We start from the raw sequence: 22,914 nt of genomic DNA, 5'->3' as shown, positions 1-22,914 counted from the left end.
TTTGTTCAACATATTTTCTACGTTGATGACGGCTTGATCAGTGTTCCCACAGCTGAAGATGTAGGGGCAGTGAGGCTCATGTCTGAGACCAAGAAAATGGCGGCACGGGAAAACCTGGTTTTCCATTAGTTTCTGTCAAATAATGACGCAGTATCTAGAAGTCTGGGATATGAAAAACTAAGAAACAAGGTAATCGCACCAGATTTGAGTATGGAGAGAGCTCTTGTACTATGTTGTGATAACACACAAGATGCATTTAAATTTTTAAAGGTCGAAATCAAGTCTTGCATCAGACGTGGTATACTCTCCACTATCGCTTCGGTGTTCGATCCACTTAGTATTCTCACTCCATTCACTTTGAAAAGAAAAGTACTACTTAAATCCCTTTGTCAAGACAAAGTTGGGTGGGATGAACCATTAACTACCAACCACATTACTGGTTCGATCAGCTGGAAGAAAAGTGCTAATGACCACATTTCTTTCAAGTCCAGCAATGCTACCTAACTCCAGAATTTACCAATAACTACAGAGCAGAACTTCACACGTTTAGCGACGCTTCCACCGTCGCATACAGCGTCTGTAGTTACCTACGTCTATTAGACAATACCACTGACAAAGTTGTTGTGTCCTAAATAATGGGTAAATCAACAGTGGCACCGAAAAAAGCTCTAACAATCCCAAGTCCGGAGTTGCAGGTAGCCACACGAGCGGTTAAGTTTGCAGACGACATCAAAACAGAGCTAGACTACCAAAATCTCACACACTATTTCTGGACCAACTCCAAAACTGTACTCGGTTACATCAACAATGTGTCAAAACGATTTCACGTCTTTGTGTGTAACCAGGTCAAGAGGATCAGAGACTCAACTGAGCCCACTGACTGGAAGTATGTCTGCACAGAAAAAAACTCTGCAGATTTGGCATTACATGGAGAAAAAATTCAAAATATTCCAAGTTCTTGGTTAAATGGGCCAATTTTTTCAATCATCCAGACTTCAAACCTACCCCGAAATCTACAATATACACACTTAACAATGAGAATCCCGAGAGCAAAAAAGTTTTCATTCATACTACCACCAAAAGAATATCGAAAATAGACTAGTTAGCAATCTCGAAAAATGGAGTTCCTGGATCAAGATTACCAGAATTGTCAGCAATTTTGTCATATGCATCACTGCCTGTCAAAAAGCCAAGCTAACAGATAGTTACCCACAGGACAAGCTAGTTTTCAATACGATACTCAAGCTGGTACAACAGTACTATTTTGCAAACCGGCTGCTGCTCCTCAAAGAGAATGCCAAGCTTCCAAAATCAATGACTTTGTCCAGTTTAGTCCCATTTTAGATGAGTGTAGAGAAACTAGAGTAGGTGATCGCCTGAGAGACTATCTTTCATGTTATGAAGTCCGGCATCCTGCCGTTCTGCCAAGGAAATCTCAAGTCACAAAAGCCTTCGCCTATTTCAAACATGAAGAAGCCGCTCATCAAGGACGTGCCACTACAGCAAATGTTCTCCACGCAGCAGGAGTATACCTAGTGGGTGGAGAAACAAAAATGCTAGCAACCATGATTTGCCACTGCGTCAAGTGCACTAAACTAGTAGGACATCCAGTTCGTAAAAAAATGGCCAACTCAACTCAATGTTGAACAGAACCAGAGTCGCCATTTACGCACACAGGAGTGGACGTGTTTGGTTCATTCAAAGTTAAGGATTATCGTAAATGATGCAAGCAATATGGCCTGCCGTTTACTTGTTTGGCAAGCAGTGCAGTACACCTCAAAGTGTTAGAGGACACGACAACTAATTGCTATATCAACTCATTACGCAGTTCTTTTTAGCAATATGTGGCCCTGTTTCAGTCCAAACTCAGACAATGGAACTAACTTCATTGGAGCCAGCAACGAGTTTGAAAAATGGCAAAAAAGCTATCTACACCTCGAATCAAGCAGTACCTGAGCACTAAGCAATGCTCTTTCAGCGTCAGTACTCCAACTGCAAGCCACATGGGAGGAACATGGAAGCGTATGATTCACTCTGTTAGGAATGTTCTTAAAGGTTTGCTCATAGAATCTAACACTTTTTGTACACTACTATACAAGTGCATGTATATAGAAAATTCAAGACTTTTTACTATCACTACACTCCACTCAGATCCAAATTTTAAACCAATCCCACTGACTCCCAACAACTTGTTGACGATGAAAAATATAAATCTCCTACCACCACCAGGCTCCTTTACTTCACCAGACCTCTACCGCTGCAAGCGATGGAAACGCATGCAGTATCTGACTGAGCAATTCTAGTCTAGGTGGAAATTGGAGTATCTTCAGAATTTACAGAAAAGAAAAAAGTGGAAAAATGCCAAAATCAACCTCAAGCCTGGAGATGTGGCAATAGTTATGGAACATGAGCTACTTTAATGCAACTGGCAATTTGGGAGAGCAACTGAAGCACAGACCAAAGGTAATGGCTATGTGAGGCATGTGACCTAGCAAACGGCCAAATAACACTGAAGAGACCAGTTCACAAGCTAATACTCCTACATACAATTCCAGATATTTAGAAAACTAAAAGGTTTTCAGAGGGGGTGTAATGGAGGTAATCAGGAATTATTCTTTTGCTATGTGCAAACTTTCCGTAATAAGCTGATAAGCCGACTGTGCATAAGTATCTTTCTGTCCATTAGGCAACTCATAGTTTACAACACAAGCTAATGATTAACTTCTGCCTGCCATATAAAAGCACAGCTTGTCACAGTTGCGAACAGGACGAATGAGATCTTCACCACAGAAACACTCGTCCTCACTCACACTACGCTGTTAGTAACAATATAATTGCTCATCTGTATAGACAGATAATTAGAGGTAACGAGGCTTCATTTGTTTTGTTCATACATTCACTTTATTCTGTTTTGTGTACATACTATATAGCTGCACCCATTATGGACATTATCTCTGCAGTTTAACGGTCAACGGAAAAAACGTATGCACACTCATCCCAAGCATGAGTCATACTCATTTGGTATATCCATACAAGAAGTAACAACGAACAAAATAAATGTATAATACAGCAACATATAATATGTATGATGAGCGACATGTAATACATCTGATGAGCAACATATAATATGCATGATGAGTAACATGTAATATGCATGATGAGCAACATATAATATGTATGAAGGGCAACATATAATACATATGATGAGTAACATATATGATGAGAAACATATTATATGTATGATGAGCAACAAATAATATGTATGATGAGTGACATATAACATATATGATGATTGACATATAATATATATGATGAGTAGCATATAATATGCATGATGAGCAACATATAATATATATGATGAGTAACATATAATATGTGTGATGAGCAACATATAATATATATGATGAGCAACATATAATAGGTATGATGAGCAACATATAATATGTATGATGAGTAATATATAATATGTATGATGAGTAACATATAATATATATGATGTGCAACATATAATATGTATGATGAGTAACATATAATATTTACGATCAGTAACATATAATATGTATGATGAGTAACATATAATGTGTATGATGAGTAGCATATAATATGTATGATGAGCAACATATAATATATATGATGAGTAACATATAATATATATGATGAGCAACATATAATATGTATGATGAGTAACATATAATATGGATGATGAGTAACATAAAATATGTGTGATGAACAACATATAATATATATGATGAGTAACATATAATATGTATGATGTGCAACATATAATATGTATGATGAGTAACATATAATATTTACGATCAGTAACATATAATATGTATGATGAGTAACATATAATGTGTATGATGAGTAGCATATAATATGTATGATGAGCAACATATAATATATATGATGAGTAACATATAATATATATGATGAGCAACATATAATGTGTATGATGAGTAACATATAATATGGATGATGAGTAACATAAAATATGTGTGATGAGCGACATAAAATATATATAATGTGCAACATATAATATATATGATGAGTAATATATAATATGTATGATGAGTAACATTTAATGTGTACATTGAGTAGCATATAATATGTATGATGAGCAACATATAATATGTATGATGGGCAACATATAATATATATGATGAGCAACATATAATATGTAAGATGAGTAACATATAATATGTATGATGAGTAACATATAATATGTATGATGAGCAACATATAATATGTATGTTGAGTAACATATAAAGTGTATGATGAGTAGCATATAATATGTATGATGAGTAAACTATAATATGTATGATGAGAAACATATAATATGTATGAGGAGCAACATATAATATGCATGATGAGTAACATATAATATGTATGATGAGTAACATATAATATGCATGATGAGTAACATATAATATGTATGACGAGTAACATATAATGTGTATGATGAGTAAACTATAATATGTATGATGAGTAACATATAATGTGTATGATGAGTAGCATATAATATGTATGATGAGAAACATATAATATGTATGATGAGTAACATATAATATGTATGATGAGTATAATATAATATGGATGATGAGTAACATATAATATGTATGATGAGCGACATATAATATATATGATGTGCAACATATAATATGTATGAAGAGTGGCAGATAATATGTATGATGAGCAACATATAATATTTATGATGAGTAACATATAATATGTGTGATGAACAACAAATAATATATATGATGAGCAACATATAATAGGTATGATGAGCAACGTATAATATGTATGATGAGTAATATATAATATGTATGAGGAGTAACCTATAAAATATATGATGTGCAACATATAATATGTATGAGGGAAAACATATAATATGTGTGATGAGCAACATATAATATATATGATGTGCAACATATAATATGTATGATGAGTAACATATAATATGTATGATCAGTAAGATATAATAGGTATGATGAGTAGCATATAATATGTATGATGAGCAACATATAATATATATGATGAGTAACATATAATATGTATGATGAGCAACATATAATATGTATGATGAGTAACATATAATATGTATGAAGAGTACTATATAATATGTATGATGAGTAGCATATAATATGTACGACGAGCAACATATAGTATGTATGATGAGAAACATATAATATGTATGATGAGTAACATATAATATGTGTGATGAGTTACATATAATATGTATGATGAGCAACATATAATATGTATCATGAGTAACATATAATATGTATGACGAGCAACATATAATATGTATGATCAGTAACATGTAATAGGTATGATGAGTAGCATATAATATGTATGATGAGCAACATATAATATATATGATGAGTAACATATAATATGTATGATGAGTAACATATAATATATATGCGGAGTAATATATAATATGTATGATGAGTAACATATAATGTGTATGATGAGTAGCATATAATATGTACGACGAGCAACATACAGTATGTATGATGAGAAACATATAATATGTATGATGAGTAACATATAATATGTGTGATGAGTTACATATAATATGTATGATGAGCAACATATAATATGTATCATGAGTAACACATAATATGTATGACGAGTAACATATTATGTGTATGATGAGTAGCAGATAATATGTATGATGAGCAACATATAATATGTATGATGAGTAACATATAATATGTATGATGAGCAACATATAATATATATGATGAGTAACCTATAATATTTATGATGTGCAACATATAATATGTATGATGAGTAACATATAATATGTATGATCAGTAACATATAATATGTATGAGGAGCAACATATAATATGTATGATGAGTAACATTTAATGTGTATGATGAGTAGCATATTATATGTATGATGAGCTACATATAATATGTCTGATGAGTAGCGTGTAATCTGCATGGTGAGTAACATATAGTATGTATGATGAGCAACATATAATATGTATGTTTAGAAACATATAATATATATGATGAGCAACATAAAATATGTATGATGAGTAACATATAATATGTATGATGAGCAACATATAATATGTATGATGACTAACATATAATGTGTATGATGAGTAGCATATAATATGTATGATGAGAAACATATAATGTGTATGATGAGCAACACATAATATGTATGATGGGTAACACATAATATGTATGATGAGAAATATATAATATGTATGATGACCAACATATAATATGTATGATGAGCAACACATAATATGTATAATGAGAAACATAATATTTATGATGAGCAACATATAATATGTATGATGAACAACATATAATCTGTATGACAAGTAACATATAATATGTATAATGAGCAACATATAATATGAATGATGAGCAACATATAATATGTATGATGAGCAACATATAATATGTTTGATGAGAAACATATAATATGTATGATGAGTAACATTTAATGTGTATGATGAGTAGCATATAATATGTATGATGAAAAACATATAATGTGTATCATGAGCAACATATAATATGTATGTTGAGTAGCATGTAAAATATATGATGAGTAACATATAATATGTATGATGAGCAACATAAAATATGTATGATGAGTAACATATAATATGTATGAGGAGTACTATATAATATGTATGATGAGTAACATATAATGTGTATGATGAGTAGCATGTAATATATACGACGAGCAACATATAGTATGTATGATGAGAAACATATATTATGTATGATGAGTAACATATAATATGTGTGATGAGTTACATATAATATGTATGATGAGCAACATATAATATGTATCATGATTAACATATAATATGTATGATGAGCAACATATAATATGTATGATGAGTAATATATAATATGTATGATGAGTAACATATAATATATATGATGTGCAACATATAATATGTATGATGAGTAACATATAATATTTACGATCAGTAACATATAATATGTATGATGAGTAACATATAATGTGTATGATGAGTAGCATATAATATGTATGATGAGCAACATATAATATATATGATGAGTAACATATAATATATATGATGAGCAACATATAATATGTATGATGAGTAACATATAATATGGATGATGAGTAACATAAAATATGTGTGATGAACAACATATAATATATATGATGAGTAACATATAATATGTATGATGTGCAACATATAATATGTATGATGAGTAACATATAATATTTACGATCAGTAACATATAATATGTATGATGAGTAACATATAATGTGTATGATGAGTAGCATATAATATGTATGATGAGCAACATATAATATATATGATGAGTAACATATAATATATATGATGAGCAACATATAATGTGTATGATGAGTAACATATAATATGGATGATGAGTAACATAAAATATGTGTGATGAGCGACATAAAATATATATAATGTGCAACATATAATATATATGATGAGTAATATATAATATGTATGATGAGTAACATTTAATGTGTACATTGAGTAGCATATAATATGTATGATGAGCAACATATAATATGTATGATGGGCAACATATAATATATATGATGAGCAACATATAATATGTAAGATGAGTAACATATAATATGTATGATGAGTAACATATAATATGTATGATGAGCAACATATAATATGTATGTTGAGTAACATATAAAGTGTATGATGAGTAGCATATAATATGTATGATGAGTAAACTATAATATGTATGATGAGAAACATATAATATGTATGAGGAGCAACATATAATATGCATGATGAGTAACATATAATATGTATGATGAGTAACATATAATATGCATGATGAGTAACATATAATATGTATGACGAGTAACATATAATGTGTATGATGAGTAAACTATAATATGTATGATGAGTAACATATAATGTGTATGATGAGTAGCATATAATATGTATGATGAGAAACATATAATATGTATGATGAGTAACATATAATATGTATGATGAGTATAATATAATATGGATGATGAGTAACATATAATATGTATGATGAGCGACATATAATATATATGATGTGCAACATATAATATGTATGAAGAGTGGCAGATAATATGTATGATGAGCAACATATAATATTTATGATGAGTAACATATAATATGTGTGATGAACAACAAATAATATATATGATGAGCAACATATAATAGGTATGATGAGCAACGTATAATATGTATGATGAGTAATATATAATATGTATGAGGAGTAACCTATAAAATATATGATGTGCAACATATAATATGTATGAGGGAAAACATATAATATGTGTGATGAGCAACATATAATATATATGATGTGCAACATATAATATGTATGATGAGTAACATATAATATGTATGATCAGTAAGATATAATAGGTATGATGAGTAGCATATAATATGTATGATGAGCAACATATAATATATATGATGAGTAACATATAATATGTATGATGAGCAACATATAATATGTATGATGAGTAACATATAATATGTATGAAGAGTACTATATAATATGTATGATGAGTAGCATATAATATGTACGACGAGCAACATATAGTATGTATGATGAGAAACATATAATATGTATGATGAGTAACATATAATATGTGTGATGAGTTACATATAATATGTATGATGAGCAACATATAATATGTATCATGAGTAACATATAATATGTATGACGAGCAACATATAATATGTATGATCAGTAACATGTAATAGGTATGATGAGTAGCATATAATATGTATGATGAGCAACATATAATATATATGATGAGTAACATATAATATGTATGATGAGTAACATATAATATATATGCGGAGTAATATATAATATGTATGATGAGTAACATATAATGTGTATGATGAGTAGCATATAATATGTACGACGAGCAACATACAGTATGTATGATGAGAAACATATAATATGTATGATGAGTAACATATAATATGTGTGATGAGTTACATATAATATGTATGATGAGCAACATATAATATGTATCATGAGTAACACATAATATGTATGACGAGTAACATATTATGTGTATGATGAGTAGCAGATAATATGTATGATGAGCAACATATAATATGTATGATGAGTAACATATAATATGTATGATGAGCAACATATAATATATATGATGAGTAACCTATAATATTTATGATGTGCAACATATAATATGTATGATGAGTAACATATAATATGTATGATCAGTAACATATAATATGTATGAGGAGCAACATATAATATGTATGATGAGTAACATTTAATGTGTATGATGAGTAGCATATTATATGTATGATGAGCTACATATAATATGTCTGATGAGTAGCGTGTAATCTGCATGGTGAGTAACATATAGTATGTATGATGAGCAACATATAATATGTATGTTTAGAAACATATAATATATATGATGAGCAACATAAAATATGTATGATGAGTAACATATAATATGTATGATGAGCAACATATAATATGTATGATGACTAACATATAATGTGTATGATGAGTAGCATATAATATGTATGATGAGAAACATATAATGTGTATGATGAGCAACACATAATATGTATGATGGGTAACACATAATATGTATGATGAGAAATATATAATATGTATGATGACCAACATATAATATGTATGATGAGCAACACATAATATGTATAATGAGAAACATAATATTTATGATGAGCAACATATAATATGTATGATGAACAACATATAATCTGTATGACAAGTAACATATAATATGTATAATGAGCAACATATAATATGAATGATGAGCAACATATAATATGTATGATGAGCAACATATAATATGTTTGATGAGAAACATATAATATGTATGATGAGTAACATTTAATGTGTATGATGAGTAGCATATAATATGTATGATGAAAAACATATAATGTGTATCATGAGCAACATATAATATGTATGTTGAGTAGCATGTAAAATATATGATGAGTAACATATAATATGTATGATGAGCAACATAAAATATGTATGATGAGTAACATATAATATGTATGAGGAGTACTATATAATATGTATGATGAGTAACATATAATGTGTATGATGAGTAGCATGTAATATATACGACGAGCAACATATAGTATGTATGATGAGAAACATATATTATGTATGATGAGTAACATATAATATGTGTGATGAGTTACATATAATATGTATGATGAGCAACATATAATATGTATCATGATTAACATATAATATGTATGATGAGCAACATATAATATGTATGATCAGTTACATATAGTAGGTATGATGAGTAGCAAATAATATGTATGATGAGCAACATATAATATATATGATGAGTAACATATAATAAGTATGATGAGTAACATATAATATGTATGCGGAGTAATATATAATATGTATGATGAGTAACATATAATGTGTATGATGAGTAGCATATAATATGTACGACGAGCAACATACAGTATGTATGATGAGAAACATAATATGTATGATGAGTAACATATAATTTGTGTGATGAGTTACATATAATATGTTTGATGAGCAACATATAATCTGTATCATGAGTAACATATAATATGTATGATGAGTAACATATAATATGTGTGATGAGCAACATATAATATGTATGATGAGCAACATATAATATATATGATGAGCAACATATAATATGTATGATGAGCAACATATAATATGTATGATGAGTAACATATAATATGTATGATGAGCAACATATAATATATATGATGAGTAACATATAATATGTATGATGTGCAACATATAATATGTATGATGAGTAACATATAATATGTATGATCGGTAACATATTATATGTATGATGAGTAACATATAATGTGTATGATGAGTAGCATATAATATGTATGATGAGCAACATATAATATATATGATGAGTAACATATAATATGTATGATGAGCAACAAATAATATGTATGATGAGTAACATATAATATGGATGATGAGTAACATATAATATGTGTGATGAGCAACATATAATATATATGATGTGCAACATATAATATGTATGATGAGTAATATATAATATGTATGATTAGTAACATATAATGTGTACAATGAGTAGCACATAATATGTATGATGAGCAACATATAATATGTATGATGGGCAACATATAATATGTATGATGAGCAACATATAATATGTATGATGAGTAACATAATATGTACGATGAATAACACATAATATGTATGATGAGCAACATATAATATGTATGATGAGTAACATATAATATGTATGATGAGTAAAATATAATGTGTATGATGAGTAAACTATAATATGTATGATGAGTAGCATATAATATGTATGATCAAAAACATATAATGTGTATGATGAACAACACATAATATGTATGATGAGTATAATATAATTTGGATGATGAGTAACATATAATATGTGTGATGAGCGACATATAATATATGTGATGTGCAACATATAACATGTATGAAGAGTAATATATAATATGTATGATGAGTAACATGTAATATGTGTGATGAGCGACGTATAATATATGTGATGTGCAACATATAACATGTATGAAGAGTAATATATAATATGTATGATGAGTATCATATAATGTGTACAATGAGTAGCATATAATATGTATGATGAGCAACATATAATATGTATGATGGGCAACATATAATATGTATGATGAGCAACATATAATATGTATGATGAGTAACATATAATATGTATGATGAGTAACATATATTATGTATGATGAGCAACATATAATATGTATGATGAGTAGAATTCAATATTTATGATGATCAACATATAATATGTGTGATTGGCAACATATAATATGTATGATGAGCAACATATAATATCTATGATGAGTAACATATAATATGTATGATGAGTAACATATAATGTGTATGATGAGTAACATATAATATGTATGATGAGTAACATATAATGTGTATGATGAGTAGTACATAATATGTATGATTGGAAACATATAATGTGTATGATGAGCAACACATAATATGTATGATGAGTATAATATAATTTGGATGATGAGTAACATATAATATGTGTGATGAGCGACAAATAATATATGTGATGTGCAACATATAACACGTATGAAGAGTAATATATAATATGTATGATGAGTAACATATAATGTGTACAATGAGTAGCATATAATATGTATGATGAGCAACATATAATATGTATGATGGGCAACATATAATATGTATGATGAGCAACATATAATATGTATGATGAGTAACATATAATATGTATGATGAGTAACATATAATATGTATGATGAAAAACATATAATGTGTATGATGAGCAACATATAATATCTATGATGAGTAACATATAATATGTATGATGAGTAACATATAATGTGTATGATGAGTAACATATAATATGTATGATGAGTAACATATAATGTGTATGATGAGTAGTATATAATATGTATGATTGGAAACATATAATGTGTATGATGAGCAACACATAATATGTATGGTGAGTATAATATAATATGTATGATGAGTAACATAATATGTATGATGAATAACATATAATATGTATGATGAGCAACATATAATATGTATGATGAGTAACATATAATATGTATGATGAGTAAAATATAATGTGTATGATGAGTAAACTATAATATGTATGATGAGCAACATATAATATGTATGATGAGTAACATATAATATGTATGATGAGTAAACTATAATATGTATGATGAGTAAAACATAATGTGTATGATGAGTAGCATATAATATGTATGATGACAAACATATAATGTGTATGATGAACAACACATAATATGTATGATGAGTATAATATAATTTGGATGATGAGTAACATATAATATGTGTGATGAGCGACAAATAATATATGTGATGTGCAACATATAACACGTATGAAGAGTAATATATAATATGTATGATGAGTAACATATAATGTGTACAATGAGTAGCATATAATATGTATGATGAGCAACATATAACACGTATGAAGAGTAATATATAATATGTATGATGAGTAACATATAATATGTATGATGAGCAACATATAATATGCATGATGAGTAACATATAATATGTATGATGAGCAACATATAATATGTATGATGAGCAACATATAATATGTATGTTGAGTAACATATAATGTGTATGATGAGTAAACTATAATATGTATGATGAGTAACATATAATGTGTATGATGAGTAGCATATAATATGTATGATGAGAAACATATAATATGTATGATGAGTAACATATAATATGTATGATGAGTATAGTATAATATGGATGATGAGTAACATATAATATGTATGATGAGCGACCTATAATATATATGATGTGCAACATATAATATGTATGAAGAGTGGCAGATAATATGTATGATGAGCAACATATAATATATATGATGAGTAACATATAATATGTATGATGTGCAACATATAATATGTATGATGAGTAACATATAATATGTATGATCGGTAACATATTATATGTATGATGAGTAACATATAATGTGTATGATGAGTAACATATAATATGTATGATGAGTAACATATAATGTGTATGATGAGTAGTACATAATATGTATGATTGGAAACATATAATGTGTATGATGAGCAACACATAATATGTATGATGAGTATAATATAATTTGGATGATGAGTAACATATAATATGTGTGATGAGCGACAAATAATATATGTGATGTGCAACATATAACACGTATGAAGAGTAATATATAATATGTATGATGAGTAACATATAATGTGTACAATGAGTAGCATATAATATGTATGATGAGCAACATATAATATGTATGATGGGCAACATATAATATGTATGATGAGCAACATATAATATGTATGATGAGTAACATATAATATGTATGATGAGTAACATATAATATGTATGATGAAAAACATATAATGTGTATGATGAGCAACATATAATATCTATGATGAGTAACATATAATATGTATGATGAGTAACATATAATGTGTATGATGAGTAACATATAATATGTATGATGAGTAACATATAATGTGTATGATGAGTAGTATATAATATGTATGATTGGAAACATATAATGTGTATGATGAGCAACACATAATATGTATGGTGAGTATAATATAATATGTATGATGAGTAACATAATATGTATGATGAATAACATATAATATGTATGATGAGCAACATATAATATGTATGATGAGTAACATATAATATGTATGATGAGTAAAATATAATGTGTATGATGAGTAAACTATAATATGTATGATGAGCAACATATAATATGTATGATGAGTAACATATAATATGTATGATGAGTAAACTATAATATGTATGATGAGTAAAACATAATGTGTATGATGAGTAGCATATAATATGTATGATGAAAAACATATAATGTGTATGATGAACAACACATAATATGTATGATGAGTATAATATAATTTGGATGATGAGTAACATATAATATGTGTGATGAGCGACAAATAATATATGTGATGTGCAACATATAACACGTATGAAGAGTAATATATAATATGTATGATGAGTAACATATAATGTGTACAATGAGTAGCTTATAATATGTATGATGAGCAACATATAATATGTATGATGGGCAACATATAATATGTATGATGAGCAACATATAATATGTATGATGAGTAACATATAATATGTATGATGAGTAACATATAATATGTATGATGAGTAACATTTAATGTGTATGATGAGTAGCATATAATATGTATGATGAGTAACATATAATATGTATGATGAGTAACATATAATATGCATGATGAGCAACATATAATATGTATGATGGGCAACATAAAATATGTATGATGAGTAACATATAATATGTGTGATGAGCAACATATAATATGTATGATGAGCAACATATAATATATATGATGAGCAACATATAATATGTATGATGAGCAACATATAATATGTATGATGAGTAACATATAATATGTATGATGAGCAACATATAATATATATGATGAGTAACATATAATATGTATGATGTGCAACATATAATATGTATGATGAGTAACATATAATATGTATGATCGGTAACATATTATATGTATGATGAGTAACATATAATGTGTATGATGAGTAGCATATAATATGTATGATGAGCAACATATAATATATATGATGAGTAACATATAATATGTATGATGAGCAACAAATAATATGTATGATGAGTAACATATAATATGGATGATGAGTAACATATAATATGTGTGATGAGCAACATATAATATATATGATGTGCAACATATAATATGTATGATGAGTAATATATAATATGTATGATTAGTAACATATAATGTGTACAATGAGTAGCACATAATATGTATGATGAGCAACATATAATATGTATGATGGGCAACATATAATATGTATGATGAGCAACATATAATATGTATGATGAGTAACATAATATGTACGATGAATAACACATAATATGTATGATGAGCAACATATAATATGTATGATGAGTAACATATAATATGTATGATGAGTAAAATATAATGTGTATGATGAGTAAACTATAATATGTATGATGAGTAGCATATAATATGTATGATCAAAAACATATAATGTGTATGATGAACAACACATAATATGTATGATGAGTATAATATAATTTGGATGATGAGTAACATATAATATGTGTGATGAGCGACATATAATATATGTGATGTGCAACATATAACATGTATGAAGAGTAATATATAATATGTATGATGAGTAACATGTAATATGTGTGATGAGCGACGTATAATATATGTGATGTGCAACATATAACATGTATGAAGAGTAATATATAATATGTATGATGAGTATCATATAATGTGTACAATGAGTAGCATATAATATGTATGATGAGCAACATATAATATGTATGATGGGCAACATATAATATGTATGATGAGCAACATATAATATGTATGATGAGTAACATATAATATGTATGATGAGTAACATATATTATGTATGATGAGCAACATATAATATGTATGATGAGTAGAATTCAATATTTATGATGATCAACATATAATATGTATGATTGGCAACATATAATATGTATGATGAGCAACATATAATATCTATGATGAGTAACATATAATATGTATGATGAGTAACATATAATGTGTATGATGAGTAACATATAATATGTATGATGAGTAACATATAATGTGTATGATGAGTAGTACATAATATGTATGATTGGAAACATATAATGTGTATGATGAGCAACACATAATATGTATGATGAGTATAATATAATTTGGATGATGAGTAACATATAATATGTGTGATGAGCGACAAATAATATATGTGATGTGCAACATATAACACGTATGAAGAGTAATATATAATATGTATGATGAGTAACATATAATGTGTACAATGAGTAGCATATAATATGTATGATGAGCAACATATAATATGTATGATGGGCAACATATAATATGTATGATGAGCAACATATAATATGTATGATGAGTAACATATAATATGTATGATGAGTAACATATAATATGTATGATGAAAAACATATAATGTGTATGATGAGCAACATATAATATCTATGATGAGTAACATATAATATGTATGATGAGTAACATATAATGTGTATGATGAGTAACATATAATATGTATGATGAGTAACATATAATGTGTATGATGAGTAGTATATAATATGTATGATTGGAAACATATAATGTGTATGATGAGCAACACATAATATGTATGGTGAGTATAATATAATATGTATGATGAGTAACATAATATGTATGATGAATAACATATAATATGTATGATGAGCAACATATAATATGTATGATGAGTAACATATAATATGTATGATGAGTAAAATATAATGTGTATGATGAGTAAACTATAATATGTATGATGAGCAACATATAATATGTATGATGAGTAACATATAATATGTATGATGAGTAAACTATAATATGTATGATGAGTATAACATAATGTGTATGATGAGTAGCATATAATATGTATGATGAAAAACATATAATGTGTATGATGAACAACACATAATATGTATGATGAGTATAATATAATTTGGATGATGAGTAACATATAATATGTGTGATGAGCGACAAATAATATATGTGATGTGCAACATATAACACGTATGAAGAGTAATATATAATATGTATGATGAGTAACATATAATGTGTATCATGAGTAACATATAATATGTATGATGAGCAACATATAATATGTATGATCAGTAACATGTAATAGGTATGATGAGTAGCATATAATATGTATGATGAGCAACATATAATATATATGATGAGTAACATATAATATGTATGATGAGTAACATTTAATGTGTATGATGAGTAGCATATAATATGTGTGATGAGCAACATATAATGTGTATGATGAGCAACAAATAATATGTATGATGAGTAACACATAATATGCATGATGAGCAACATATAATATGTATGATGGGCAACATAAAATATGTATGATGAGCAACATATAATATATATGATGAGCAACATATAATAGGTATGACGAGCAACATATAATATGTATGATGAGCAACATATAATATGTATGATGAGTAACATATAATATGTGTGATGAGCAACATATAATATACATGTATATGATGTGCAACATATAATATGTATAACGAGCAACATATAATGTGTATGATGAGTAGCAGATAATATGTATGATGAGCAACATATAATATGTATGATGAGTAACATATAATATGTATGATGTGCAACATATAATATGTATGATGAGTAGCATATAATATGTATGATGGGCAACATATAATATATCTGATGAGTAACATATAATATGTATGATGTGCAACATATAATATGTATGATGAGTAACATATAATATTTACGATCAGTAACATATAATATGTATGATGAGTAACATATAATGTGTATGATGAGTAGCATATAATATGTATGATGAGCAACATATAATATATATGATGAGTAACATATAATATATATGATGAGCAACATATAATATGTATGATGAGTAACATATAATATGGATGATGAGTAACATAAAATATGTGTGATGAGCGACATAAAATATATATAATGTGCAACATATAATATGTATGATGAGTAATATATAATATGTATGATGAGTAACATTTAATGTGTACATTGAGTAGCATATAATATGTATGATGAGCAACATATAATATGTATGATGGGCAACATATAATATATATGATGAGCAACATATAATATGTATGATGAGTAACATATAATATGTATGATGAGTAACATATAATATGTATGATGAGCAACATATAATATGTATGTTGAGTAACATATAATGTGTATGATGAGTAGCATATAATATGTATGATGAGTAAACTATAATTAGTATGATGAGTAACATATAATATGTATGATGAGCAACATATAATATGCATGATGAGTAACATATAATATGTATGATGAGCAACATATAATATGTATGATGAGCAACATATAATATGTATGTTGAGTAACATATAATGTGTATGATGAGTAAACTATAATATGTATGATGAGTAACATATAATGTGTATGATGAGTAGCATATAATATGTATGATGAGAAACATATAATATGTATGATGAGTAACATATAATATGTATGATGAGTATAGTATAATATGGATGATGAGTAACATATAATATGTATGATGAGCGACATATAATATATATGATGTGCAACATATAATATGTATGAAGAGTGGCAGATAATATGTATGATGAGCAACATATAATATTTATGATGAGTAACATATAATATGTGTGATGAACAACATATAATATATTTGATGAGCAACATATAATAGGTATGATGAGCAACATATAATATGTATGATGAGTAATATATAGTATGTATGAGGAGTAACCTATAAAATATATGATGTGCAACATATAATATGTATGAGGGAAAACATATAATATGTGTGATGAGCAACATATAATATATATGATGTGCAACATATAATATGTATGATGAGTAACATATAATATGTATGATCAGTAAGATATAATAGGTATGATGAGTAGCATATAATATGTATGATGAGCAACATATAATATATATGATGAGTAACATATAATATGTATGATGAGCAACATATAATATGTATGATGAGTAACATATAATATATATGAAGAGTACTATATAATATGTATGATGAGTAGCATATAATATGTACGACGAGCAACATATAGTACGTATGATGAGAAACATATAATATGTATGATGAGTAACATATAATATGTGTGATGAGTTACATATAATATGTATGATGAGCAACATATAATATGTATCATGAGTAACATATAATATGTATGATGAGCAACATATAATATGTATGATCAGTAACATGTAATAGGTATGATGAGTAGCATATAATATGTATGATGAGCAACATATAATATATATGATGAGTAACATATAATATGTATGATGAGTAACATATAATATATATGCGGAGTAATATATAATATGTATGATGAGTAGCATATAATGTGTATGATGAGTAGCATATAATATGTACGACGAGCAACATACAGTATGTATGATGAGAAACATATAATATGTATGATGAGTAACATATAATATGTGTGATGAGTTACATATAATATGTATGATGAGCAACATATAATATGTATCATGAGTAACATATAATATGTATGATGAGTAACATATAAAATGTGTGATGAGCAACATAAAATATATATGACGTGCAACATATAATATGTATGACGAGTAACATATTATGTGTATGATGAGTAGCAGATAATATGTATGATGAGCAACATATAATATGTATGATGAGTAACATATAATATGTATGATGAGCAACATATAATATATATGATGAGTAACCTATAATATTTATGATGTGCAACATATAATATGTATGATGAGTAACATATAATATGTATGATCAGTAACATATAATATGTATGAGGAGCAACATATAATATGTATGATGAGTAACATTTAATGTGTATGATGAGTAGCATATTATATGTATGTTGAGCTACATATAATATGTCTGATGAGTAGCGTGTAATCTGCATGATGAGTAACATATAGTATGTATGATGAGCAACATATAATATGTATGTTTAGAAACATATAATATATATGATGAGCAACATAAAATATGTATGATGAGTAACATATAATATGTATGATGAGCAACATATAATATGTATGATGACTAACATATAATGTGTATGATGAGTAGCATATAATATGTATGATGAGAAACATATAATGTGTATGATGAGCAACACATAATATGTATGATGGGTAACACATAATATGTATGATGAGAAATATATAATATGTATGATGACCAACATATAATATGTATGATGAGCAACACATAATATGTATAATGAGAAACATAATATTTATGATGAGCAACATATAATATGTATGATGAACAACATATAATCTGTATGACAAGTAACATATAATATGTATAATGAGCAACATATAATATGAATGATGAGCAACATATAATATGTATGATGAGCAAGATATAATATGTTTGATGAGAAACATTTAATATGTATGATGAGTAACATTTAATGTGTATGATGAGTAGCATATAATATGTATGATGAAAAACATATAATGTGTATGATGAGCAACATATAATATGTATGTTGAGTAGCATGTAAAATATATGATGAGTAACATATAATATGTATGATGAGCAACATAAAATATGTATGATGAGTAACATATAATATGTATGAGGAGTACTATATAATATGTATGATGAGTAACATATAATGTGTATGATGAGTAGCATATAATATATACGACGAGCAACATATAGTATGTATGATGAGAAACATATATTATGTATGATGAGTAACATATAATATGTGTGATGAGTTACATATAATATGTATGATGAGCAACATATAATATGTATCATGATTAACATATAATATGTATGATGAGCAACATATAATATGTATGATCAGTTACATATAGTAGGTATGATGAGTAGCATATAATTTGTATGATGAGCAACATATAATATATATGATGAGTAACATATAATAAGTATGATGAGTAACATATAATATGCATGCGGAGTAATATATAATATGTATGATGAGTAACATATAATGTGTATGATGAGTAGCATATAATATGTAGGACGAGCAACATACAGTATGTATGATGAAAAACATAATATGTATGATGAGTAACATATAATTTGTGTGATGAGTTACATATAATATGTATGATGAGCAACATATAATATGTATCATGAGTAACATATAATATGTATGATGAGTAACATATAATATGTGTGATGAGCAACATATAATATGTATGATGAGCAACATATAATATATATGATGAGCAACATATAATATGTATGATGAGCAACATATAATATGTATGATGAGTAACATATATTATGTATGATGAGCAACATATAATATATATGATGAGTAACATATAATATGTATGATGTGCAACATATAATATGTATGATGAGTAACATATAATATGTATGAACGGTAACATATTATATGTATGATGAGTAACATATAATGTGTATGATGAGTAGCATATAATATGTATGATGAGCAACATATAATATATATGATGAGTAACATATAATATGTATGATGAGCAACAAATAATATGTATGATGAGTAACATATAATATGGATGATGAGTAACATATAATATGTGTGATGAGCAACATATAAGATATATGATGTGCAACATATAATATGTATGATGAGTAATATATAATATGTATGATTAGTAACATATAATGTGTACAATGAGTAGCACATAATATGTATGATGAGCAACATATAATATGTATGATGGGCAACATATAAAATGTATGATGAGCAACATATAATATGTATGATGAGTAACATAATATGTACGATGAATAACACATAATATGTGTGATGAGCAACATATAATATGTATGATGAGTATAATATAATTTGGATGATGAGTAACATATAATATGTGTGATGAGCGACATATAATTTATGTGATGTGCAACATATAACATGTATGAAGAGTAATATATAATATGTATGATGAGTAACATGTAATATGTGTGATGAGCGACATATAATATATGTGATGTGCAACATATAACATGTATGATGAGTATCATATAATGTGTACAATGAGTAGCATATAATATGTATCATGAGCAACATATAATATATATGATGAGTAACATATAATATGTATGATGAGTATCATATAATGTGTATGATGAGTAGCATATAATATGTATGATGAGCAACATATAATATATATGATGAGTAACATATAATATGTATGATGAGTATCATATAATGTGTACAATGAGTAGCATATAATATGTATCATGAGCAACATATAATATGTATGATGGGCAACATATAATATGTATGATGAGCAACATATAATATGTATGATGAGTAACATATAATATGTATGATGAGTAACATATATTATGTATGATGAGCAACATATAATATGTATGACGAGTAGAATTCAATATTTATGATGATCAACATATAACATGTATGATTGGCAACATATAATATGTATGATGAGCAACATATAATATCTATGATGAGTAACATATAATATGTATGATGAGTAACATATAATGTGTATGATGAGTAACATATAATATGTATGATGAGTAACATATAATGTGTATGATGAGTAGTATATAATATGTATGATTGGAAACATATAATGTGTATGATGAGCAACACATAATATGTATG

General features: G+C 27.2%; 1 protein-coding gene across 1 annotated transcript in view; it reads left to right on the top strand.

Annotated features, from left to right (window-relative positions):
* Window positions 1–635: 635 nt before the first annotated feature.
* Window positions 636–22,914, top strand: part of LOC137388254 (malignant fibrous histiocytoma-amplified sequence 1 homolog) — a 54,296-nt gene continuing 32,017 nt past the window's right edge. Inside the window, exon 1 of the mRNA XM_068074753.1 lies at window positions 636–886. Coding sequence (XP_067930854.1) covers window positions 636–886 — 251 coding nt within the window. The remainder of the gene's footprint in view (window positions 887–22,914) is intronic.

The sequence above is a fragment of the Watersipora subatra genome, chromosome 2 (assembly GCF_963576615.1).
Source record: "Watersipora subatra chromosome 2, tzWatSuba1.1, whole genome shotgun sequence".
Lineage (NCBI taxonomy): Eukaryota > Metazoa > Bryozoa > Gymnolaemata > Cheilostomatida > Watersiporidae > Watersipora > Watersipora subatra.
The sequence above is the reverse complement of the archived record's forward strand: the minus strand, read 5'-3'. Positions and strand labels throughout refer to the sequence as shown.